The sequence below is a fragment of the Dama dama genome, chromosome 2 (genome assembly GCF_033118175.1).
Source record: "Dama dama isolate Ldn47 chromosome 2, ASM3311817v1, whole genome shotgun sequence".
In the NCBI taxonomy this organism is placed as follows: Eukaryota; Metazoa; Chordata; class Mammalia; order Artiodactyla; family Cervidae; genus Dama; species Dama dama.
In genome coordinates this window covers 9,901,226-9,927,418 of record NC_083682.1, presented here as the reverse complement: position 1 = coordinate 9,927,418, position 26,193 = coordinate 9,901,226, and the positions used below count along the sequence as shown (strand labels likewise).

General features: G+C 46.4%; 1 protein-coding gene across 2 annotated transcripts in view; it reads right to left on the bottom strand.

Moving 5' to 3' along the window:
* AHNAK (AHNAK nucleoprotein) overlaps nt 1-26,193 on the bottom strand; it is a 95,284-nt gene that overhangs the window by 30,208 nt on the left and 38,883 nt on the right. The window contains exons 5-6 of one of the 2 annotated variants that reach the window (XM_061165903.1): nt 14,777-14,876; nt 10,728-14,710 (exon numbers count right to left, since the gene is read on the bottom strand). In XM_061165903.1, coding sequence (XP_061021886.1) covers nt 14,523-14,710; nt 14,777-14,876 — 288 coding nt within the window. In that variant the 3' untranslated portion in view covers nt 10,728-14,522. Of the gene's footprint in view, nt 1-10,727; nt 14,711-14,776; nt 14,877-26,193 lie in introns of those variants that run through there. The other variant, XM_061165909.1, reaches the window with a different exon arrangement.

Here is a 26,193-nt window from a genome sequence, read left to right as displayed (position 1 = left end):
AGATTACAAAGTACGCCTACTTCAGTTCTTACCGTAATAAGATAGTTGGACATTTTTAATACCTTTTTTTTTTTTAAAAAAAAGAGACCCATTTACTTGCGTAGTTCGGGGTCTGTGAAGTGGTAAATGTGCTAGGAAATTACCTAAACAGTCTCGCCAGGCCAGCATTTTTGTCTCGGGTACTAGGAGGGTTGGAAGTCTGCCAGGTGGCTTGTGACCCCCTTATTAAGATGTCTCCCCAAGGGCCTGTCACGTGCTGAGGAAGACACCCTGGACAAGCGCCAGGCCTCAGCCCTCCAACTCAACCCTCCCACTCCCTCCCTCCTCTCTGCATAAAATCCAAGTCGTCTTTCTAGAACAGACTCTCCAAGCAGATGATCCAGCTTTGCATGCAGTCCTGTCCCTTTCTTTGGTTTTGTCTGTGAAACCGTTCTTGAAAGTTTTCCAAAATGGCTTTTTAGAGTATTCCTAGCTCGAATATTTCACTTCAGTGAAGTGCTTTTCCCTTTAATAAAAAGCGATGGCAATTTTGCAGGTGCCTGGGAGCTGGCATCCAGAGAAGAGAGAGAGAAGATGGTTGGGTGTCCTTGTGGCTTGATTCTGCTGGATCTGTAGAAGGTTAGCATCCCCTCCCCATTTCCAGCAGGAGGGCAGTAGGCAGGCCTTGGAAAGTCTTGCCCAGACCCCCACTTTCTGCTAGGCAGAGAGCCCTCTGTCCAGACTCACACCTGCTATGGGAGCAGGCTGGACCCTCTGACCAGCTGCCCTGAGCCCTGAAAGCCACCAAACCCTCTCCTATGCCAGTCTTGCCCCTTTGCTCCTTTCCAGATCCCCTAGTGACTGATACTCTAAGAGTGGAAGAAAAGAAAGCTCAAGGGTTACACTAAGTCAGCATCTCCAACCCTTTTGGCGCCAGGGACTGATTTCGTGCAAGACAATTTTTCCATGGACGGGTGGGAGTGGAAGATGGTTTCGGGATGATTCAAGTGCATTACAAGTATTGTGCACTTTATTTCTATTATTACTACATCAGCTCCACCCCAGATCATCAGGCATTAGATTCCGGAGGCTAGGGACCCCTGCATTAAATCATTGCATTCATTCAGAGGCTAATCAGGCAAACAGGATTAAGCCTAACCCTTTCTCAGAGGCTCTGAACTCCAAAGTCTTGACCTCTGTCCTCAAGGAGGGCCTTCCTTCCTGAGCTCTCTGATAAGCTAGGAATTCTGCACTCAGTTAAAAAAAAAATCCCTCCTGGATTTGCCGCTTTCTGATCTGACCAAGTTGGAATGTGTACATGGAGAAATGTTCCTCGCCTGGAGGAGAACAACCCAGACTGAGAAACTGCGTCAGTGAATAACACCCTGGACCTTCACAGAAAAGCCCAGAGGCTGCCTGCCTTGAGGAACCAGACACAAGAACTGCACAGCCTGGGTAGTGCTGGGTGACCTTTCACCCCGAGGTAACTTGGATGAGCAGGAAAGTGTTATGGGCTGAATTGTGTCTCCTGCCCTGCAAATCCATATGTAGAAGTACCTCCAGGACCTCAGAATGTGACTGTATTTGAAGTGGGCGCTTTGTTTTGGCCTCACCACATCTTTCAGGCTTTTAGTTCCCCAACCAGGGATTGAACCTGGGCCCCCTGCAGAGTCTTCACCACTGGACAGCCTGGAAATTCCTTGAAGATGGTCTTTAAAGAAGTTATTGTTGTTCGATTGCTAAGTCATGTCTGACTTTTTACGACCCCATGGACTGCAGCACTGCCAGGCTTCCCTGTCCTTCACTATCTCCCAGAGTTTGCTCAAACTCATGTCCATGGAGTCGGTGATGCCATCCAACCATCTCATCCTCTGTCACCCCCTTCTCCTCCTGCCCTCAATCTTTCCCAGCATCAGGGTCTTTTCCAGTGAGTCAACTCTTCTTATCATGTGGCCAAAGTATTGGAGTTTCAGTTTCAGCATCAGTCCTTCCAATGAATATTCAGGACTGACTTCCTTTAGGATTGACTGGTTTGATGTCCTTGCTGCCCAAGGGACTCTCAAGAGTCTTCCCCAACATCACAGTTCAAAAGCATCAATTCTGCAGTGCTCAGCCTTCTTTATGGCCCAAGTCTCACATCCATACATGACTATTTTAAAGAAGTAATTAAGTTAAAATAAGGTCATTATGATGGGCCCTAACACAATACAACCAGTGTCCTTATAACAAGAGGAAATAAAGACACAGTTAATGAGGGACAACCATGAGGAGACAGAAGACCATGATTTATAAGCCAAGAAGAGGGGTCTTAAGAAAGCTTACCTACCATTTTTCTATCTTGGAGTTCTAGCCTCCAAACTGTGCAAAAACAAATGCCTGATGTTCAACCATCTGGATGACAGTGCTTTGTCCTAGAGGCCCAAGCAAACTAGTACAGAAGATGCAGCTGTAGAAAACCACATGCCCCCATGCAAGTGACAGAGAGAAACTTTGGGAGGTTCAGAGAAGAGGTGAGATGTATTAAGAACTTGCAGGGATGGTGAGAGATCCTCAGCTATGATGTTTGGCTGCAACTGGATTGCTAAGAGAGTTTACGCTGCATCTGTGAAAGCCTTTCTGATCAAATTGCTCAGGCAGAAAAGAGAAGAATGAAAGAAATCCACTATGTATTGGGTTGGCCAAAAAGTTTGTTTGCGTGTTTCTATAAGATGTAATGGAAAACCTGAATGAATTTTTTGGCCAACGCTGTATGTGGCATTCCCAGAATTCCCTCTCCATGGGGGTCCTGGGTTGGGGTGGTCAGAGGAAGAAGGTGTGTGGACTTGGAGGGCACAGAGAAAGCACACCCTTTTGCACTCTGAGGGTGGAGCAGGGCAGGCAGATGCGAGGTGGCTCAGGCACAGCCCCTCCACTCCGGGCCGGGTGTGGGCCACTCTGGGGTGCAGAGCCCCGGCTTGTCCTGCAGGTAGCTGTATCATGGAGATCACAGGTGGCGAGAGCTCTTCCAGGCTGTCCCTCATACTCCCCACTCCACATCCATCTTCCCTCCTGAGCTGGCTCAGCGGAGACCAGCATTCTAGGCTCAACCCTCCAGCGCCTAGTTACTGCCTGCACACCTCCCACCCTCAGACCTACCACCGCCACCCGAAAGCCTCCCCAAACACCTGCAAGTCACCCTTCAACACTCTTCAAAGACAAGGTCCTTCCAGATCAAGTCTAAACGCTCTGCCTTGATGCTAAGACCTTTTATAATATGTCCCCACCCTACTGTCCCATCATCTCCTCCACTGCTCCCTAACGTGTGCATTCTGCCAAGCGAGGCCAGTCCCTTCTTTCCAGTTGGGATCTGCCATGCCCACTCCATCTCTCAGATTTGTCCCCACACTGTTGGCCCTCTCCTTCCTCAAGGTCCAGTTCAAGTCTTAGCTTCTTCGCAAAACTTTCATCAAGGCCGTCAGGTGCAGTATTTAAGAGAAAAGACCCTGGAGTCAGGCTGTATGAATTCAGACCCCAGCTTTGCCCTTCCAGCTCTCAATGACCTTGAACAAATTACTTCATCTTTCTGTGCCTCAGTTTCCCCCGCTGTAAAACGGTGATGTACGGAGTTTGCAAGGTTATTGTGAGGATTGAGTTAAGACACATAAAGCATTTTTATTGTGCCTGACACATAGAAAGCACTTGATAAGCATTGGTTCTTAATTCATTTGTATTATTACCTGATCATCCCATCCTTTCCAATACTCTTTTCCCTGAATTTCTACACCTGGTATGGTAGAGACCACATCACTCAGCTACTTAATTAGAGTCAGTCTTGTACTGTTCACTGTGATTCCATGTGTAACAAACAGGAACAAGGACATTTTATCTATGATCAGAACACCAATAGGCAATAGCCTATTCATGAACATAAAATATTCCTCATTCTTAACTTGCAGCATAAGGGGGGAGAAACTGCCCTGCTTCTTCCTGGTAGCATTTAACCCCTAAGAGACCTAGGAGGGAAAAGTTGGGGACAAATCGTCAGGAGCAGGAAGACGCAAAAATGCCCACAGAATGGTCCTGAAACCCATCCTACTGGTGCGTCTGAACACCGAGAAGATGAGATTTTGACAGATGTGGTTTTCACATCAAGAAGCACTGTCTTCAGAGTGGCCTGACCAGAGGCAGGGCCCTCAGCCAGCATCTACTCCGGGGAAACTGAGCTGCATCTCAAGTAATGGAAGATCTCAAAGGTCCAGGGCCCAAGGGGCCAGCAGGTGGTGATACTATCAGGATGGGGGAGGCCCCAACACTGTGCAGGCTCCCAGCATGACTGCCAAGGGACTTCTGGTTTACCACCCAGACTGCTGAAAGTTCATGAATCAGTCAGTCCATAGATCAAGATAACACGGGAGTTAAGAGGCACTCAGCTGTTTCAGGTCTCTCTTTTTTCAACTTTAAAGTGAAGAGGGTGCTGGAACCAGAGGAGAGCTAACAAACCACTCAATTCTACAGTTCTGCACAGTGAATTCTCTGCACAGTCAGAGTAGGCAAATGAAGTCAAGGAGGACTCTGAGAGCTTGATTTCTGTCAATATTACCCAAAGCACTCCTCGGATTCAATCCAATCCCTACCAAAATTCCAAAGGCATTTTTCACAGAAATAGAAAAAAAAAAAAAATCCTCAAAGTCTCCAAATAGCCAAAGCAATCCTGAGAAAGAAGAACAAAGCTAGAGGCATCACACGTCCTGATTTTAAACTATATTACAAAGCTGTAATAGTCAAAACAGACACTTAGATCAATGAAACAGACAGCCCAGACACAAAACCATCCTTTTTTAGTTAATTAACTTACATCAAGGGAGCCAAGAATATACAATATAACCTCTCAATAAATGAGAGGTTAATTTCCCCATCCCCATACACAGAGCTGCAGAAAAGAATGGGGAAAAAAACAGAGACACAGTACAACCTGATGCACTTGGCACTATAGCCCTTTTGGCTGAGAGGTGCCAAGGCTAAGGATGAATCCAGCAATTACCTGGGTTCACATTTCAGCTCTGATACTTACAGGCAAGTTATCTGATTTTTGTGATGCCTCAATTTTCTCAGCCAATACACAAGACTAATAATAATACTTATTTCATGCACTTATTGATTAAAATATAAAGCACTTTGCACAGTACCCAAAGCAGAGGAGGTGCCAAAATCATTCAGAAAATGTTGATTAGGTACCCACTAAGAGACAGATACTGTTTCAAGGCACTGGGGCACAGTCTTGAGAGAGAGAGAGAAAAAAAAAAAAAACACCCTCTTTATAGAGTTTACTTTTAGAAGTAGAAGATAAGTAATAAGAAATAACTTTAATAAAGATCAGATTTCCTCAAAAGTACAGGAGACGAATATGAAGAAAAATCAACTAGGGTAAATAGGATAGAAATGGAGGTGTGATTTCTAGGTACAGTCCTAGCAAAGGCCACTCAGAGAAGACGAGCCTTGAATGGACACCTCAGTAATGTCACTGTTATCCTCACGGCTAGTACTCAGGGCTTGGTGCCAACAGGGTACATTTCCTGGTGTCCAAATGAGCATTTCTGCCCAACATACCTCACAAAAGAGAAGCATGAGTTGGAAGAGAACTTAAAGATTCTCTGGTTCATTTTATCAAGCAAGAATGAAACCCAGAAAGGGATGAGCCAACAAACCCAGGGTCACACAGTTAGTTCCGAGACCAAGATTGATTCCAACTCCAGTCACCTGACTCTAAGACCATGTTCTTTTCTCTGCGTCATACCCCATTGCCCCAGGCTGACTCAGACCCATGTGAAATTGTGGCCTGGACCCTGGAAGATTTCTCTCCTGTATTGTATTTCAGTCTGCACTGTAGCTCGTGGTTATTAGCTGTGCAGTCTGAATATACCTCATTCAGACACACTTACAGGGGAAGAAAGTATCATGGATTTGCAAGAAGACATCCATGAACCAGTGACCCCAGTTTAAACAATAAGAGTTAAAGACCGTCATTTCAGGGGGTCCCCGAGCACCAAGCATAGCCCACACACAAATGCAAGCACCCTGGCCCCACTCACATAACTAATTCCTTAGCTTCATTCAGTCCTTAAAAGACCAAGAATCTGTTTCCATTTTTCCCCCTTAGGTTGTCATAAAAACAATAGCTAGTTTGTATAGGTGAGAGTAGCTCAGACAGTAAAGAATGTGCCTGCAATGCAGGAGACCTGGTTCAACCCCTGGGTCAAGAAGATCCCCTGGGGGAGGAAATGATAACCCACTCCAGTATTCTTGCCTGGAAAATTCCAAGGACGGAGGAGCCTGGAGGGCAAAGAGCCAGACAGGACTGAGCAGGACTAATGCGAAGACTCCTTAAACCCCTGAGAAGGTAACTTGGAGTCCAGTTTGGGGAACCTGAATATGATACAGGTTTTTGAAGGGCTGTTTGTTACAGGATAAATCTTTGCAGCAATCAGGGGCACTTATAAGAACTGCTAAGGCTAAAGAGAGTTGCAAAAAGTGATCAACCCAGTTTGCTTCCTTTTGAAGCTGCCCTGGGCCACAAGGATGAGACTGGAGCCTGACAGCAGTGGGACTTTGATGTGTTTGCACATTTCTCAGAGACTAGGAGCACCTGTGGGCCGTTCGAGTGGGGACCTCACAGCACCATCCATCCATTCATGGAACAGATACAAACTGAGCACCTAGTATGTGCCTGGCACTGTTAGAAGCACTAAGAATATGACAGGAAACCAAACAAACCCAAACGTCATGAAGCTTATGAGGGGGCTTCCCAGGTGGTGCTACTGGTTAAGAATCAGCCTGCCAATGCAGGAGTCGTGGGTTCGATCCCTGGGTCCCCTGGAGAAGTAAATGGCAACCCACTTCAGTATTCTTGCCTGGAGAATTCCATGGACAGAGGAGCCTGGCGGGCTACAGTTCATGGGGTCGCAAAAGAGTTGGACACGACTGGGCACACATACACACATTCTAGTGAGGAGGAAGGAAATGAACAAACTGGGGAGTGAATCTATGTCAGAAAGCGCTAAGTAAGTGGGTAAAGACATGAGTGATGCCTGGAATCGGGACCATGAGAGCGTGTTACCTTAAAGTTTCAGAGCAGGGCGCTCTCCAGAGGTGACCTTGGAGGGTGAAGGGTTTGTCAAGGTAAGAACATTCGAGGCTAGTTCTCCAAAAACTCCAAAGCCCTGAGGCAGAACAGTGAGGGGACATTCATGGCCTGAGCTGAGGAGGGAAGGAGAAATAAGGTCAGAAGAGCAGTGAGGACTAACAGACCTTTGCAAACACTTATATTTGGCCTCAAATGAGATGGACAGTGAGATGCTAGAAGGTCAACAGGAATAACATTACCTGACTGATGTCTTAAAAGTGTCAGTCGCTCAATCCTGCCTGTCTTTTTGCCACTATAGCCTGCCCGGCTCCTCTGTCCACGAAGAATTTTCCAGGCAAGAATACTGGAGTGGGTTCCCATTTCCTTGTCCAGGGGATCTTCCTGACCCAGGGATCAAACCCATATCTCCTACATTAGCAGGTGGATTCATTACCACTGAGCCACCAGGGAAGCCCAATAATGTCTTTAAAAGGTTGAACCAATTGTGCTCGTAAAGACATCACAGGGGGACCAAGATCAAAACAGGGAGAGCAGTCAGGAAACCACTGTCCTGATCTAGATGAGAGCCGTGGGGGCCTGGATCCGGGCAGCAAAGGTGGGATGAGAGAAGTGACTCAATTCTGGATACAGAGGATGGACCGAATGGGAACTGCTCATTGTCTAACCATGTAAAAGAATTCCAGACGTCCAGGATGACACCAGAGCTTTAGCCGGAAGAACCTGAGTGTAGAGTTGACCCTGATGGAGATAAAGTCCATGAGAGGGCCTGGGGCGGGGTGGGGGTAGGGGAGAAGGGAGGTCAAGAGAATTTTCCCAGCAGGTGTTCAAGCTCTGATCTTGATTTATAAAGTCAACCGCGCATAAAAGTTGGACCATTATGATCCTGCAATTTCACCACTGGGTATAACACCCAAAAGAACTGAAAGCAGGAACTTATACAGATATTAATACTTGTACACCAGTGTTCGTGCTATTCACAACAGCCAAAAAGTGGAAAGAGGGGCTTGCCTGGCAGTCCAGTGGTTAAGACTTCACACTTCCAATGCAGCAAGCACAGGTTCTGTCCCTGGTCGGGGAACTAAGATCCCATGTGCTGTGGGGAGTAGCCAAAAAAAAAAAAAAAAAAGTGGAAACAACTCAATTGTTCATCGACAGATGAACAGATAAATAAAATGTGACCTTACATACAATTCAGCCTTTAGAAGAAAGGAAATCCTTACCCGTGCTACAACATGGATGGACCTTAAAGATATTATGCTGAGTGAAGTAAGCCAGCCGCCAAAGGACAGATGTTGTATGATTCCATTGGTACGAGGAACCTAACATAGTTAAATCCATAGAGATACAAAACAGAATCGTGGTTGCCAGGAAATAGAGAGAAGAAAGGGGAAGTTATTGTTTAATAGGTACAGAGCTTCTGTTTGGGAAGATGAAAATGTTCTGGGGACAGAGAGCGGTGATGGTTGCACAACAAATGTGAATATACTCATGCCACTGAACTGTACACCTAAAGATGGTTAAAACAGAAAATCTTATGCATATTTTACAATTAAAAAAAATAGATGGCAATCTCACAGGTTAGTCCACTGGCAAGGGCTCTAGAAAGCTTTGCTGCTGCTGCTAAGTCACTTCAGTCGTGTCCGACTCTGTGTGATCCCATAGACAGCAGCCCACCAGGCTCCCCCGTCCCTGGGATTCTCCAGGCAAGAATACTGGAGTGGGTTGCCATTTCCTTCTCCAATGCATGAAAGTGAAAAGTGAAAGTAAAGTCGCTCAGTTGTGTCCCACTCTTAGCGACCCCATGGACCAGAGCCTACCAGGCTCCTCCATCCATGGGATTTTCCAGGCAAGAGTACTGGAGTGGGGTGCCATTGCCTTCTCCACTAGAAAGCTTTAGAGATTTATAAATTTAAAAAAACTCAAATCATCCTAGAGTTTCCCTATAGTTTCTGTACCCAATCCACCAAGAGGGATTCAAAATAGGAAGAAGGAGAGCACTGGGGGACGGGAAGAGATGCAATAGAAGCCTATTCCAAGCAGAAAGAACAACGTGGAACAGGTATGACTGGGAATTTCCTGGTGGTTCAGTGGTTAGAGCTCAGGGCTCTCGCTGCCAGGGGCCCAGTTTCCATTCCGGGTCAGAGAACTAAGATCCTATGAACCTTGCAGCGCAGACGAAAAAAAAAGAGAGAAAGGACTGGAATAAGATGGTCAGAGATAGAAAGTGAGCAAAGGGGATTGACAACGGGCTCAGAGATGCTGTGGGCCACCAGAGGTGGGGAGACCTGACGACAGCTTTGGTGACCCAGAGAAAGTCATGGCGTTTAACGCCCCCTGAGAAGCTGACGAAAGGGCATAATTATACAAGAGCTCACATCACCGAGTATTTACTCTGCGTCTAAGCCCTGCACGGCTACTAACTGGCTTAATCCTCACAACCACCACTCAAGGGAAATACTCAACTCATCCTGATTTCACAAATGGGGAAACTAGAACTCACCCCCCATTAGAAGATTAGAGTATCGGAAACAGGAGTCAAACCCAAGCAGCCCAGTTCCGGAGTGGAGCTCTTAACCACTAGGCTACCCAGCTCTCAATGCCAGACAGTGCAACATGCAGCATGGCGACTTTGGGAGCTGACATTTATAGATGACACTTTCCAACAGTTCATCTTCCAAAACCCTCTTAAGGATTTAAAACACCATGGGGCCAGATGTCTCCATCCAAAAGCCCCACTGGTGTGAACTCCACAGCCTTATCTCCAAGTCCAGCCATGGCTCTCAGATCAGACAAACTGATTTTTCTGTTTATTTACAAAAAGAGACTTTATGGCAAGAGCAGACAGCAGCGTTGCCGTGAGAAAGCCAGCCCCAAGCTCTGTTGTGTGTTTAACTATGAAGGGACACAGCAGAATTCTCTTGAGAAGCTGATGCAGAGAAAGCTGGAGGCCAATGACAGGGGCAGGAAAGGTTTGTTTCTGGTGAAGTCATGTTTACACAAAACCCCAACTTCAAAGTCCACGCAAGTGAGGGCCATGCAAGCAGGTTTCAAAGGAAACATTTGTGAACAGGGAAAAGCCTGTGACCTGGCCGATAGAGGAGTCCCTGGCAAGGCTAACTGTAATCTTTCTCCCGTCATTTAAAGCAAAGCTTGTGAAGATGAAAAACCACAGCAAGTTCTTCTAAGCTCCGCAGACTTTACGTGAATCCCCGTGCCTGGATGCATTAATTCTACCTCTTTCTGTGCTGGCTGTTGATAAATACTCACTGAATGAAGACATGTGATGGATGCACCCAGTGTATAATAAATCCTTTAGGGAAAGAGGTCAAGTCTCCATCATCTTTAAATCTTGAGACACTTAATAAATGTCAAGGTACATCATAACAAAAATATATATATATATTGTGCTGAAAATGCAAACACTGAGAGTCTAGAAGCTGCTCCCAAGAAAACAAGAGAGGAATACACAGCCATGTGAGTGCTGGGAAGCCAGCCAGAAGCTCCTGCCTGCCGGGGTCCAGCCCCAGCAGGATCCAGGGGGTACCCTCAGGATGAACCGCGTCAGCGAGAGATAGAAGACACATGAGACAAGCCTCGATAGGGCCAAGTCTGCGAGGGAGAGAGAGAGAGAGAGAGAATGACCAGACCGGGGTGCAGAGAGTCTGGCAGAGTCTGGCAATGCTTTATTTTTTACCATAGCTTTTATACCCTAAGTTAGTACATTTCTAAGGGGAAGATAGTTTAACATTACATCAGCTTGTCCTTCACGAAACCAGGGTGTTTTCTGCATACTTCTTTGTTTATGAGGGTCTTGTACATTATCTTCTGGCCTGGGGGCCTATTAACATTTTATGCAAGTCAGGTGAATGTAAACCTATTTTCTGTTTCTATGGTGACCTTAACTGAAAGGTAGCAGTCTCATAGGGCAACAGTACAGAGTAGAAGTATAACCTTGTTAACACAAAAATTAATCCTTCTGCAGAAGTTGTCAGTTGCGTTTATCTAAGAAGTTTACCCCACACTGACTCTGTGACTTTGGTGAGGGAGCTTCTGCCTAGCACTCCTGGCTGACAATTAACAACCATCTCATTGTTACCACACTAGGGCCAAGTTCTATTTCTCTAGATCTTTAACTATATTAACAATGGTTTTTATAACACAACCTTAGCACATTAAAGGCAAAAATACAGCAAGCAAAAACACAGCAAGCAAATCACAACCCAATAACCACCTATAGAGTAATTTTTCTTATGTTTTCTAATAGGACTCCTTTACCCCTTAAAAGGGCTCTATATGTATTAGGGCTTTTATATAATCAGGTTCTTTATGCTATTTTATGATTAGGATATTATAAGCAATCATGCATATTAGTACCAAGGGCATAAATGCATTTGGCTAACAAACTACCAGCAAAGGAGTTTAAATTAAAACACTCCTTTCACCCTGAATAATCTCATAAAATACCACCACCTGGGAAACTTATTGATTAAAGTTCTAAATTGATTCTTATTTGGGAAGAGATCGGGGAAGGCCTTCCTGCCTGTGTCACAGAAATTAGGGAGTAGTCCATTGAGGCAAGCATCAGAAAGACAGATATCATCTTTAAGGTGAGTGCCGGGGGCAGCTTTTCGAAATCCCTGAAAACCTGATCTGCCTTGCCTGTCAGGCTTTCTCCTCGTGACCTTGTCATGGGTGGGATCTCGTGAGCTGGCCTTTTTGAAACCCCTGAAAACCTGATCTGCCTTGCCTGTCAGGCTTTCTCCTCGTGACCTTGTCATGGGTGGGATCTCGTGAGCTGGCCTTTTCGAAACCCCTGAAAACCTGATCCGCCTTGCCCGTCAGGTTTTCTCCCTCATGGCCTTGTCATGGGTAGGGTCTCGTATGTTGGCTCCCGGCACCTGCCATCATCTCTCTATTTGACGTGCCAGGCATGCTATCCTGGGGACCTTCCTGGGTCCTCAGGGGAGGTGAAGTCTAGCAGAAGCCCAGTACTGTTGGAGGTGAAACAGGGGTGCCCGGAATTACTGAAAAGCACACAGGAGGAGCACAGAGCCCAGACCCAGAGGCTCAGGGTGTCTGGGGTGGTGACTCACAGGCCCAGATAAACAGAGGGCAGAAGGAGTGTGGAGGAGCATCGTGAAGACAGGAGCAGGGACCAGCATCATGAACCTGGGTACCAGCAAGCACTTGGGTATGGCTGGGATGAACGGTACAAGCGGTGGGTGATGAGATAGAAGGAGGTCATGGCAGTCTTGGGTGCTAAGTCAAGGACGTGAACTTCACCCTGAAAGTCAAGAGGAGCCTCTGAAGAATTTTAAGCAGGGGAGTAACATGATCTGATTTTTATTTTAGACTGGCCTCTACTTAAAGCCCACTCCACTCATAGAAGGAAAGGTCTAAGACAGGCAAACCAGTTAGGAGATAATTGCAGTAAATGAAAATTTAAGATGTCGGGGATATTAAGAAGGAGCAGGGATGACTGTTGTGGTTACAGAGCTGATCAGAGGCAAAGGAAACTCGACGGGGGTCTGAGTTTTCTTTCTGAGGGGAGGCAGAGCTGGACCCAGTGCTGGAAAGCAGGTTTAAGCATGAGCAATCCCAAGAGGTTGCCCAGAGAGTCCCCAGCAAGAAAAATGAAGACTCAGGATAGGTGCTCAAGGAATTCTGCCATTTATGAGGTTATGGGAAAAGAGGAGGCCGTTAGGGGCCTGGGAAAGGAGGACAAAGTGGTCCTAACCATGCAGACAGAAGCAAAATCACTAGGAATTCCCTGGCCATTCAGTGGTTAAGACTCAGGACTTTCACTGCTGGGACCTGGATTCGATCCCTAGCCAGGGAACTTTGTTGTTGTTTAGTCACTAAGTCATGTCCCACTCTTTGGGATCCCATGGACTGTGGCCTGCCGAGCTCCTCTGTCCGTGAGATTTCCCGGGCAAGAATACTGGAGTGGGTTGCCATTTCCTCCTCCAGGGGATCTTCCCGACCCAGGGATGGAATCCATGTCTCCAGCATTGCAGGAAGATTCTTTACCACTGAGCCACCAGGGAAGCCCTGCTGCTGCTGCTGCTGCTAAGTCACTTGAGTCGTGTCCGACTCTGTGCGACCCCATAGACGGCAGCCCACCAGGCTCCCCCGTCCCTGGGATTCTCCAGGCAAGAACACTGGAGTGGGTTGCCATTTCCTTCTCCAAGGGAAGCCCTAAGAGCCCACAAAAAACAGCCAGAAATCACGAAGCCAAGGCAGGAGGGGGCTTCCAGAAGGGATAAGGCACAGCATCAAGTGCCCTGAGACCACCCTGGGCGGAATGAAGGATGAGCGAGAACAGCTCTGGGTGGAGACGGAGGAAGTTCCGTGGCAAGGGGCGGGGCACCAGAGTGAGTGGCGCGGGAGGCAGAGGTGATGGGAAAAGCAGGTGACCTTTTCAAGCAGGTTGGCACTACGGGGACAATACCACGGTAAGAAGGGGGAGGGGCTGAAGGAGGGTTTCTTCAAGCGGGGAGGGGAACGTGCATATTTATTGGGAGATGCCAGGATAGAGGTGGGGTGCCAGGGAGAGTAGGGGCAACCAAGAGGTGAGGGAAGGGGAAGTATGAAACCCCTGGAGGGCTTAGCCTCAGGAAGCAAGGCTAATTCGGGGAGGGAGGAGGTGGTGGTGGGGGGTGTCCATGGGACAAAAGGACAGGAAACCCCAGTTTCCCAGGGGATAGGCCATGACTCTGCTCCAGCTGGTGGTGAAACGTGAGATGCACACATGGCAGAGATTTCAACATTTCAAGAGAAGCTAGGCTGTTCCTTTTGAATACATCCATCCCTGATTTTCTAGAAATCTCCTGATTTTTTCAAGTGTTTGCAACCACCTCAAATGCAGTAAGCCCAAGACCTGACTGCAGCCCAAATTAAGCTTCCTGCAAGCAGGATTTCCTCTTCCCACGGTTACTTCTTCCTCTCATCTTGCCCTTCATGTGGGCGTCTTCCCCCTGGAGAAGGCATTTCCTTTACAGGATCCAAAAGCCTTTCTCCTAAACTCGGGTAGAGCTCCACCAGTAGATACTAACCCTGAAGTTCTAAATTTCGGGTGTCTGCCCCACTCTGAATTCCAAGTTCAACAGATACTGCCCTGTATGTGTTAGTCACTCAGTCATGGCCAACTCTGCAACCCCGTGGACTGTGACCCACCGGGCTCCTCTGTCCACGGAATTCTCCAGGCAAGAATCCTGGAGTGGGTTGCATTTCCTTCTCCAGGGTGTCTTCCCAACCCAAGGATCAAACCTGGGTCTCCCGCATTACAGGTGGATTCTTTACCGTCTGAGCCACGAGGGACACCCAGATACTGTCCTATAACCGTGTAAACGTCCCATATATGCCACGAGTGTTAACAGCTCTAAGTATCAATAAACCCTGAGACTCCTGTGGAAGAAGTCAATTATTCCTCCAGAGTGAGTGCATTTTCCATTGACTTTTCAAATAGCTGAAAGGCGAGAGGAGGACTTGAATTTCTAGGTCCTGGAGAGGGAGGGGCAGGGTCCCCGGTGTTCTGAACCAGCTCTCTGCTGAGTGACTTCTGGTCCAGGAAGGCTTGGTCATCTGTGGAGGTTCCCGTGAGCCTCATGTCTGGATGGAGGTATCATTATTATGATTCAAGTCATCGTTCTTTCAGTCCCCATGACCTTCTCTCACCTGTGTTTGGGGTGGAGACTGACTCTGCCTGGGCTTGGCTGGTGGCTTCCTCGGGTTTATTCTGCTCTCTGCGTTCCAGGACTGACGGCTGTGGTGGGTTCTAACAACAAGGACAAGGGTTGTTACCAGTCGCACATCAAATCATCCAACCATTTAATGTTTCTCAAATGCGTACTATATGTACAAAAAAAGAAAAAGAAAAAAGCCAGGTCTTCCCTGGTGGTCCAATGGCTGAGAATTCGCCTGCCAATGCAGGGGACACAGGTTGGATACCCGGCCCGGGAAGATCCCACATCCCAGGGGACAGATAAGCCCAGGCACCACAACTCCTGTGCCCACATACCACACCTGCTGAAGCCCACACGCTCTTGAACCTGTGCTCCGAAACAAGAGAAACCACCGCAGTGAGAAGTCCACACACCGCAACGAAGAGCAGTCCCCACTCACCACAACTGGAGAGAGCCCGTGTGCCGCAGCGAAGACCCAGTGCAGTCAAAAATAAAAACAATAATAAAGTAAATAAATAATAAATTTAATATTATTAAAAATAATAATGCATAAATAAAACCAGGGGCCCACCTTTATATCCCAGTCTATCCCACCCCTTGCTTGGAAGCTCTGTCTGTAGAAGAGATAACAGGATCTTAAGAAGGGAGCTGGCATCAGCTGAAAGACATCCTGCTGTTGAAGCCCAGTGACCCTCTTACAATGGAGACGGACAATGCCATTTCAGGTGTCTCAGTGCAGCAGACCCAGTCCCTGTCCTCAAGGATTTGGCAGTGGCAGAAGAAAAGAGATAAGGTGTAATTCAGCAGTGAGGAACAAGATGCTGTCAAGTGAAGAATGCGTAGAAAGGAAGGCGTGAGTGACTGTCCACTGTGCATCTTTTCTCTGTACCACGCTGAACTGGACGCCATGGGGCAGGAAGGCGAACCAGTGGATTGGATTCCATGAAAAGAGTCCCTGAAATCTACGTGGTTTCTCCAATAGATCTCCCTAGATCTCCAATGCAGGGTTCCCAGCATCTCGAAGTAGGGGTGCCATCAGGACGCAAAGTCTATCTAAGCACAGAATTCCCTGGCCAATGTCAGAATCCTGTCTGACAGCAACATGGAAACCAGTTTGTGGAGAACAGTGTTAATATCAATAGCTTCCATCGACTGCTTTTTTCATGTGTTCGCTCTTTCAGTTAAATGACACAGTAAGTCCCCTACATACAAACAAGTTCCTTCCAAGAGCACGCTTGCAAGTCCAACAAACTTAGCCTAGGTACCCAGCTAACACAACTGGCTGTCTAGTACTGGACTGTAATAGGTTTACAATACTTTTCACACAAATAATACATTAAAAAGAAACAAACACAAAAATAAAACAGTCTTAATCTTACAGTAGAGTACCTTGAAAAGTACAGTACTGCAGTATACCAGCTGGCATACAGGGGCTGGCATCGAGCAAACAGGCAAGAGTTTCCAACTGGAGGAGGGAGAACACGTGGGAGATGGTAGAGCTGAAGGATCGTCAGCAATAGGAGATGGCAAGCACATTGGACTCTTTGAAAGTTCACAGCTTGAAGGCTCCTATGTAGGGGACTCACTGAACTTGCATTTCTTTAACAACCAGTGGCACGAAAACAGACACAGAGGCCTTAAGTCAGTTGCCTATGATCGCACAGCTGGGAGGTTGTAGAGCTGAGATTTGAAAGCAGGCCATGTGGTTCATGAACCCACACTCAAAACCACCAAACCATCCACTCATGTTTTGCAGCATATATTAGAAAATATGAAAGGAAAAAAAAAAGTCCAAGGCAAGTTACTAAGATATCCTAAAGAAGAAGTTATCCTGAAGAAAGTATGGTCCTAAGCTAATTACATAGATTGTATTGTTGTGTCCTGTTAGCAAAACTTGTAGCCAAAACTAGAGTGCTTTAGAAATAACAGAATAAAAAAAAAAGAAAGAAAGAAAAGAAATAACAGAATAATATTGCTATTAATAAACCATCAAAAAAAGATTCTTGTAGCAGTTGGACTGGATAAAGGGGTAAAAGACAAATTTGGTTTCAACTGACTTTAGGAAAGGAAATAATCAAATCATCCAGCAAATGAATTTCTGATACAAATAGGAAATTAATCCGAAACCATCAAAACAAGTCACACCGCCTTAAAATCCTATGTTCTCTCTAAAAACTGTAAACCTCGGGCAGAAACCATTATTAAATCCAGCCGTACTAAGTGGTGAGTCCAATTCAATCCCCAGAGATAAATATTAAGGCACTAAATGATTCTAAGCTGTATCATGTTCATAACAGAGAACCAAGCCCAGAGAAAACTTTCAGGGAGAAAAATCCTTTCACAGCCACCATTTCAACATTTTCCTGAATATGGATGATGAGGAAAATAAAAGAAAGAACCCAAGATGCTGAGGTGGGCACAGAGAAGAATCATGAAATTAAATGGCGTAAAATTGTAAATGCTCTTAAAGTTTTTCCTTTTAAAAGGAACTCCGTGGGACCTCCCTGGTCATCCTTTGGTTAAGACTCCACACTTCCACTGCAGGGGACACTGGGTTCGATCCCTGGTCAGGGAACTAAGACCCTGTAGGTTTCATGGCATGGCCAAAAAAAATTTTTTTAATAATAAATAAATAAAAGGGAATCCTCTGTGGAAAACATCGGACTAGGTGACCTGTGAGCTTGGGAAAGACTAAGACAAGGTCCAGCCAGTGGTACAGCTTCTGATGTACCAGAAGATAGACCCGATATCATCTAAGCCAAGCAAGGGACAAACCAACAACTTCTGCTGACGTGTCCGGCGCTGATCAAAGGAGAAGCTTGGGAGGCCAGGCTCGGAGAATGCACTGCTGTGTCAGACCGGACAGTCAGCCTCGTCATTCCAGGACGTGACCACGGTGTGGCAGGAAAGGACGTGGAGGAAGGGCAGGCTGTGACCAAAGGACCGCTGGAGCCACTCCAGAGAAGAAAGGACACGTGGTGCGGGGCAGGGGAGTCATTCCACAGGGGGCCTCCAAGACCCCAGACACTGGTTTTTAACATGGGTAAGACTGTAGAGAACTGTGTGGAGAAAACTGACACATAACTATATTCCCAGGCAAAAGAGTAGAGACCTCCTTACTCAGTGTAAAATAGTAACCTAGCACATCCTGGCTAAATAGTGCTATTTCTATACATGTGACTTTGTTACCACTGTGAATCACTCACAATTTCCTGGCCAAGAAGACTGAACTGAAATTTTTATTCTAACAGTGAGATCATGTTTTTTTTTTTTTTAACCAACAGATTGGTGAAAAATAACAGAGCTCGATAAAAATCAATGAGGGTATAGAGAAAGCATGGGCTTTCACACCCAGAATGCACAAGAATACAAGTCTTTGGGAGGGTGATTGGGAGCAGCTATTAAAATGCTACATGCACGTGCTCCTTTGTCCAGCAATTTCACCACTAGGTAATCAAGTAAAATCCTTCTATGTGTGCTCAAAATGGCACATGCCAGGCTGTTTGTAGACATGGGTAATGACATGCAATATACAATACTTCATTTGGGCCATGCAATAATTCACAACAGTGAAGGAGAAGGAAATAGATCTGTCTCTACCTACACAGAATATCTCCAAAACATCTTGTTAAGGCAGAAAAAAAAACATTGCAAGACAATATGGTATGGTCTTATTTATGATTTCTTTTAACCCACCAAACTGTAGACATCTGGGTTATTGAACAGATATGTCCAAAAACTTTAAGCAATGTCTGCAGGGGGGCACGCCAAGGTGATGACAGTGGTCAGCACTACGGAGGACTGTGCAAATGGGTTTGCGACAAGGAGAACGTCCCTTGTTTAAGATTTTTACAAAAATTAATTGCTATATAGCATAATTAAAAATTAAATCTTTGGAAATGTCAGCTCTAAAAATGTCTACCTGTCCACCCGAGTGCCCATCAGCATTGGGAGGGTGATTATTCCAACAAGAGGAGGGTCATTCAACAGATATTTATTGAGTACCTGCTACAAGGCTAGGCACTGTTCTAGACTCTGGGGAATCTTCAAAATATCTGACTTCAGGGGACTTTCCTGGTGATCCAATGGTTAAGAATCTGCCTTCAAATGCAGGGGACATGGGTTCAATCCCTAGTCAAGGTACTAAGATCCCACATGCTGCAGGGTAACTAAGCCCATGGACCATCACAAGAGAAGTCCATGTGCTGCAACAAAGACCCAGTGCAGCGGCCAACATATATATATATATATATATACACACACACACACACACACATATATATATATATATATATATATATACACATATATATATATATATATGCCTTCATGAAGTTTTACATTATAGAGGAGTTTATAGCATCATCTCCTTTGGCGATGGCAGAGGGGTCTCTGGGTTAGAGGCAGGGGTTGATAAAATATGCCCAAGTCAGGGTCAGCTCTTTGAGGCCACGGAAAGAGGAAAAGGTGTCTGCAGTTGGTCAGCTGCAATGCCACTACCCAGGCCTCATGGAGGGATTGGGAGAAAACTATGGAGGGAAGAAAGGGACAGCCAAGTCTGGTCTGACTTAGGAGCTCCTGGGTGCTCAAGGCCACCAAGGAGAGTTCCCTTCCTGCCTTCACAGGGCCGCTTAAGAATGATGATGGCTGGAGCCAGCAGGAAGGGGGACAGAGAGATGGACAGGAAGAGGACAGTGAGTGGAAGGAAATGAGATTAGAGAGGAGAGCTGGCGGGGGAGCTGCCGGTGCTCTACCTTGGCCAAAAGCAGGGAGACCATCTCTCCCTTCACGTGTCATCTGTCTCCAGAGCAAGACCCAGCAGCCCTGACTGTGTGGGAGCCATGAGAGAACCTGCCGGTCCCCAGCATCCTCACTTCCCCTCCCTCCACTCCTCTGTCCCCACCCCAGGCCACCCGGCTTCCCTTTGCTTCCTGTCTAAGCTGAATGGTATAGGGAACAGAGTAGGTGAAGTGACTCCAAAGAGACCCAACATGAAAAAGCAGAACTGAGATTAAGCTTAACCAAGTCATCATTTTGCAGTATATACATAGATCAAATCATTATTTCGTACACCTAAAACTAACACAACATTTTATGCCGATTACATCTCAATAAAGCTGGGAAAAGCAAAAATGGAACTGAATTTGTGGTTTATGAAGGAGATTGTGCTGTGCTTAATCGCCCAGTGGTGTCTGACTCTTTGCGACCCCATGGACTGCCGCCCACCAGGCTCCTCTGTCCACCGGGACTCTCCAGGCAAGAATACTGGAGTGGTTGCCATGCCCTCCTTCAGGGGATCTTCCCAACCCAGGGATCAAACTCAAGTCTCCTGCATTTTAGGCAGATTCTTTACCAGCTGAGCTACCCAGGAAGCCTATGCAAGAGATTAAATATACAGTTTAAGGGGAAAGGGTTAAGGAAAGTTAAGGGGAAAAGGGAAAGTTTAAGGGAATCCTGTATCCCAGACCAACCCATATTCAGAGAAGGATAGCAAGGAGGGGGCCCCACGATATACACAAAGGAATGACTCAGTAATAGTGAAGTTGCAGACATCCTTGACGAGCCAGCAAGGGAGAGATTTCAGGTTCTGGCAGCCTCTCCTGAGGCCTTCAAATCATCCCTCAGAGGGCCCAGGTTGCCCCACCTGAACCCGGCCCAGCCAGCTTCCTGCAATGCGAATTCACACGGGTCCTGGGAGGGGGAGGTCGTGTGATTGGCCTGGAGAGTCACGTGTGCTAGTGAAGACTGACTCTGCTACTGATCAGGGACAGGTCTGAACCTGTTCTTCCCAAACCTACGTGCTGTCCCTCAGAGAGGCAGACAGGAAGACACAGGGCAGGTTGAGCAGCTTTGCGGAGTTCTAAAGATCCTAGTGGGTTTAAAACTGCCGTGACCCATTGACCAGACTAGATCTCAAGTTAAACAACCACCTCCAAATTCATTTCTTTTCCACTTTGAACTGAGAGAATAATCCGGGAGTTTCCTGACCCACCATTTCACACAGCAAATAATCCTTCCAGTAGAGAACAGATAAACAACAAGTTTCTACCATATAGCACAGGGCACTATACTCAATATCCTGTGATAAACCATTATGAGAAAGATTGTATTGGAATCATTTTGCTATACAGCAGAAATTAACACAACATTCTTAATCAACTAACTCTGAAAAAATTTCTTTTTTAATTTTTAAAGTAATAATCCTTTCTTCCCACCCTCAGCTGGGAAGTCCTTCCCAGCTCACGATCCTGCTCTGTGGACAAGAAACCAGCCCAGGGCACCTGGGTCAACTGCCATTTGCACAGATCTGCGTGGGGCTGACGATAGTGTCTCTCTCTTGGCAATTGGAGGTGGACATTGCTCAAACACACAACACTGTTTTAAAATACAGAATTCTCTACCACTTCCCCAGGAAATTTCTGATCTCGATGCCTCCAAATCTTTTCCAGATCTACTTCTAGAAGGACTTTGCCCAACCCTGAGAAAGAAAAGCACATTTGCCAAACCTCAGGCTCGCTGTCCTCAAAGAAGTCTTAGAAACAAACACCCAAAAGGCGTGGATGTGAGTGCCGTGTGCTCGGCCATCAAACATGCGCCCCTGCTCACATGTCTCTACTTCACGGCCAAGTGCCTCCTAGCAAAATACACAAGGGCTTTGTCTCAGTTTGCAACAGTCTGCACTGGCATCAGAGCCACAGTCACTGTGTCTGTCTGGCTCAGAAAGGAGTGGGAGCCCGGTGGAGGGTGGCCGTGAGATGCCATGGAGGCAGGGTCGGACCACAACAAAAACAACTTGCTTCAGGGGGCAAACCCAACTCTGCAAACCTGGCTGGGGTTTCTGGTCACAGATCTCACCAGGAAGGAAGGGAAGAGGGAGAAAAATGAAGGTGCTTTCTTTGTATTACTCCCTTAATAAAACAAATTGGTCAGGGCATCAGAATCTCATCCGAAAGATGTATTTTTTTTAATTAATAAAAACAAAGTAATCAATTGGGAACAGAATAGTCAAAAGTCATACTTTCCAATCTTAAGTGACATTTCAGATACCAGTCACAGGTACTGGACCAAACTGATCAGATTTGGGGAGTCCTCTCCTCCTCAATACCCCAGCTTTCTTCCCCTCCCCCTTCCTCAGGTGCAGTTCTTGGCCATTAAGTATTTGCTGTGGGAACTTCCCTGGCAGTTCAGTGGTTAAGACTCTGCGCTTCCGTTGCTTCCACTGCAGGGGACACAGGTTCAATCCCTGGTCAGAGAACTAAGATCCCACATGCCATGCGGTGCTGCCAAAAAAAAAAAAAAATCTCTGGACTTCCCTGGTAGCACAGTGGACAAGAATCTGCCTGCCAATGCAGGGGACATGGGTTTGATCCCTGGTCTGGGAGGACTCCACCTGCCTCAGAGCAACTAAGCCCATGTGCCACAACTACTGAGCCAGCATGTTGCAACTACTGAAGGCTGGGCACTCTACAACCTGTGTTCCACAACAAGAGAAGCCACTGCAATGAGAAGCCCGTGCACCACAATGAAGAGTAGCCTCCACTCGCTGCAACTAGAGAAAGCCCGAGTGCAGCAATGAAGACCCTGTGCAGCAAAAAATTAAATAAATATTTTTTTAAATCTCTGCTATAATTCTGGTGGGGGCCATCTCCAACCCACCCCTGACTCACCTTTGTTTCCTATGAAACCCCCACAGATCTCTTCCCCACTCACCATCCCTCTGAGGCTGCCGCCCCACAGGTTAGATCAGCTCTTCACCTTTCCAGTCTCCAATTTTTAAAAAAATTTTAAATTGAAGTACAGTTGATTTATAACATGTTAGTTTCAGATGTATAGCTAAGTGGTTTAGTTTTATATATATTACATATATATATATGTATATATATCAGATTCTTTTACATTATAGTTTATTACAAGGTTGAAACTCCAAGCTTTTGCTCTATTTCCTTTTCCACCCCTAACAAGGCCGTCCTGCACACTGGAAAAGTGTGGATTTTGAAATCTGCTGACTTTCCCTCCTTCACTGAAGTTATGTCAGGCTCATCAATAGCTCCAGGAGAGCAGCTGATTTGTACAACTTGTGTAATAACCTATTAGGGAATCATTTCTGGTGTTTACTTCTTTTGTTTGCTTTTGGATTTTGTTTTGTCTGTTTTTGGTTGGTTGGTTTTCACCCAAAGTCAAAGCGAATGCCTTGGAGATCAAGGAGCTACCAGTCATGGACAGAAGGAGGATAGGAGCCCATGTTGATAAGAGGAAGTGTATTAAGAGATAAGAGAATGATAGAAGGGCTAATGGTGTTTCTGCCACAAGTCGCATACCACGTGCCTGGCACTGTGCTGGCGACATGCTGGTGAACAAGCCAACCGCCTTCCTCCCTCGAGGAGCTGACGGTCCAATGGGGGAGGTGGCCAGATAAGCAACCAGTTACTGATGATCTAATACGAATAGTGCTGAGAACAGGAAAGTACAGAGCAACATGGGCACGCAGACCATAGGAGGATGTGGGGTGAGGGGGGCCTTTGTGTGTTCGGGGAAGAAGACTTCTAGGAGGAAATTCCCTAAGCTGAAACTCGAAGCATTGAGGAAGAGAAGTCTGTTGAAAGCCAGGAGGTTAGAGTGAGCAGAGGATGAAAGAGATGGGTGTGGCTGGAGAGGCTGGCCAGAGGCTGCCTTGGCTGACAATGATCAGAGTCAAAAGTCGGGGAGCACTGGCGCACTCCCTGGGGCCTTGGGTGGAGCAGGAAAGGCTGAGCCACGCCCGGAGCCCCCTCCAAGACCTTTTCTTCCCTGTGTGAACCCACATGCTGTCTCAATAAAGCATCCCTCACCAAACACCCGCGAACACAAAACAACCAAGGGGCCAATCCGAGTCAGAGGAAAGCGAATGGGAGACACGCCCCACTCCTCATGTTTTTTCCTGGACTTATTTTGGCCTCCAGAAAAGCCCTATCAAAGGTCCTCCGTGATCACATAACAAGAACATGGCAAGCAGCCTTTGAGGGACACAGAACCTTCCCCTTTAAAAACTGCAAAACACCAAAAGTGTGTGTGAGCCCAACGTGCAGTGAGGGCCGTTTCCCCAGGTTGCTGGCAAGGTTTAGAATCACCATCCAGTGGCAAGAACCCTGTTAGTCCAAGGTGTTTATTTCCTTTTGATAAACAGTATGTGTAATTTCCCATTTTTAGGGACAATAATTACTTCAAACAAAGGGCAGTTCCCAAAAACAGTATTTACAGGGACTGGTTCTCCTCCATAAGAGGATTGCAGCTCAGTTTTTTTTTTTTTAATTAAAAAAAAAAAAAAGCAATAAATTTTTAAAGCCCTTAGCGAAAGCATTCATTTGTCTCTTAGATACTATTCAAGAAACAAGTAATTTTTTGGAATACAGCATGTTAGAATAGAGGAAGGAAAGCAAAAAGCCACCCTCTCCCCACCATTAGACCACAAACTCTAACGCCAGCCACGCATGGCACTGGCAGTATCCACCTGGCATACCTCCCTCCTGCAGCTAAATTCCTAGAATTTATTTTCTAGGAATTTAGACAATCCACACCGGCTGCCTCCACACTCTCACTTGACCTCCCTAATCTGCCTGAAGGGTCCACTTGAAATTCAAGTTGTAAGCGAAGTTGCACTCTTACAAGCAGAAAAGGCCCCTGGCATTATCCTCTCCTGCCTGCTCACATTCCAGCCCTCCCCACTGCCTGCCCACTAAGCCAGAGATTGGAGGCCAGGATCCAGCCCTGTGCCCTGGAGGAGACCACACCCCCAGATAAAACCCACTGGGCACTGGCTGGAAAGCCAGAGGTGGTCAAAAGCCTTCTCCCTCACCTGGGTTGGAGTGGGGCACCTTAAGACAAGCAGCGGATGGGAATCCCTGGTGGTCCAGTGGTTAAACACAGTGAATGCAACCATAAAATTAAAAGACGCTTGCTCCCTGGAAGAAAAACTATGACAAACCTAGGCAGCATATTAAAAAGCAGAGACATCAATTTGCTGACACAGGTCCATATAATAAAAGCTATGGTTTTTCCAGGAGTCACATAAGGATGTGAGAGTTGGACCATGAAGAAGGCCGAGCAATGAAGAATTGATGCTTTCGAACTGTGGTGCTGGAGAAGACTCTTGAGAGTCCCTTGGACTGCAAGGAGATCAAACCAGTCAATCCTAAAGGAAATCAACCTTGAATATTCATTGAAAGGACTGATGCTCAATCCCACTCCTGGGCATACACACCGAGGAAACCAGATCTGAAAGAGACACGTGTACCCCAATGTTCATCGAAGCACTGTTTATAATAGCCAGGACATGGAAGCAACCTAGATGCCCATCAGCAGATGAATGGATAAGAAAGCTATGGTACATATACACAATGGAATATTACTCAGCCATTAAAAAGAATACATTTGAATCAGTTCTAATGAGATGAATGAAACTGGAGCCCATTATACAGAGTGAAGTAAGCCAGAAAGATAAACACAAATACAGTATACTAACACATATATATGGAATTTTAAAAGATGGTAACGATAACCCTATATGCAGGATAGAAAAAGAGACACAGATGTATAGAACAGACTTTTGGACTCTGTGGGAGAAGGCAAGGGTGCGATGATCTGAGAGAATAGCATTGAAACATGTCTATTATCAAGTGTGAAACAGATCGCCAGCCCAGGCTGGATGCATGAGACAAGTGCTCAGGGCTGGTGCACTGGAAAGACCCAGAGGGATGGGATGGGGAAGGAGGTGGGAGGGGGGATCAGGATGGGGAACACATGTAAATCCATGGCTGATTCATGTCAATGTATGGCAAAAATCACTACAATATTGTAAAGTAATTAGCCTCCAACTAATAAAAATAAATGAAAAAGAAAAAGAAAAAAAGAAAGAAAGGACTGAGGCTGAAGCTGAAGCTCCTATATTTGGCCACTTTATGTGAAGAGCTGACTCACTGGAAAAGACCCTGATGTTGGGAAAGATTAAGGGCAGGAGAAGAAGGGGGGGACAGAGGATAAGATAAGTTGGATGGCATCACCGACTCAACCAACATGAGTTTGAGCAGTCTCCAGGAGATAGTGAAGGACAGGGAAGCCGGGCATGTTGCAGTCCATGGGGTTGCAAAGAGCCAGACAGGACTGAGCAACTGAGTAACAACAACCAGTGTTTAAGATTCTGAGCTTCCACTGTAGGGATTCCATCCCTGGTTGGGGCCCCACAAGCCATGGGGTGTGGTCAAACAAAACTAAAAAGGCAGCAGGCAGGGGTCAAACTCCAGGTTACAGGCAAGAAGCCATGTCAGGCCCCTGGGGGAGCAAGTAAGGCGGGCACCTACCCACGCTGTTTGTGAGGCTTTCCTAAAAGTCTCTCCTCTCCCAAAATACTCAGACCTGACCTGCCCAAAGGTCTGA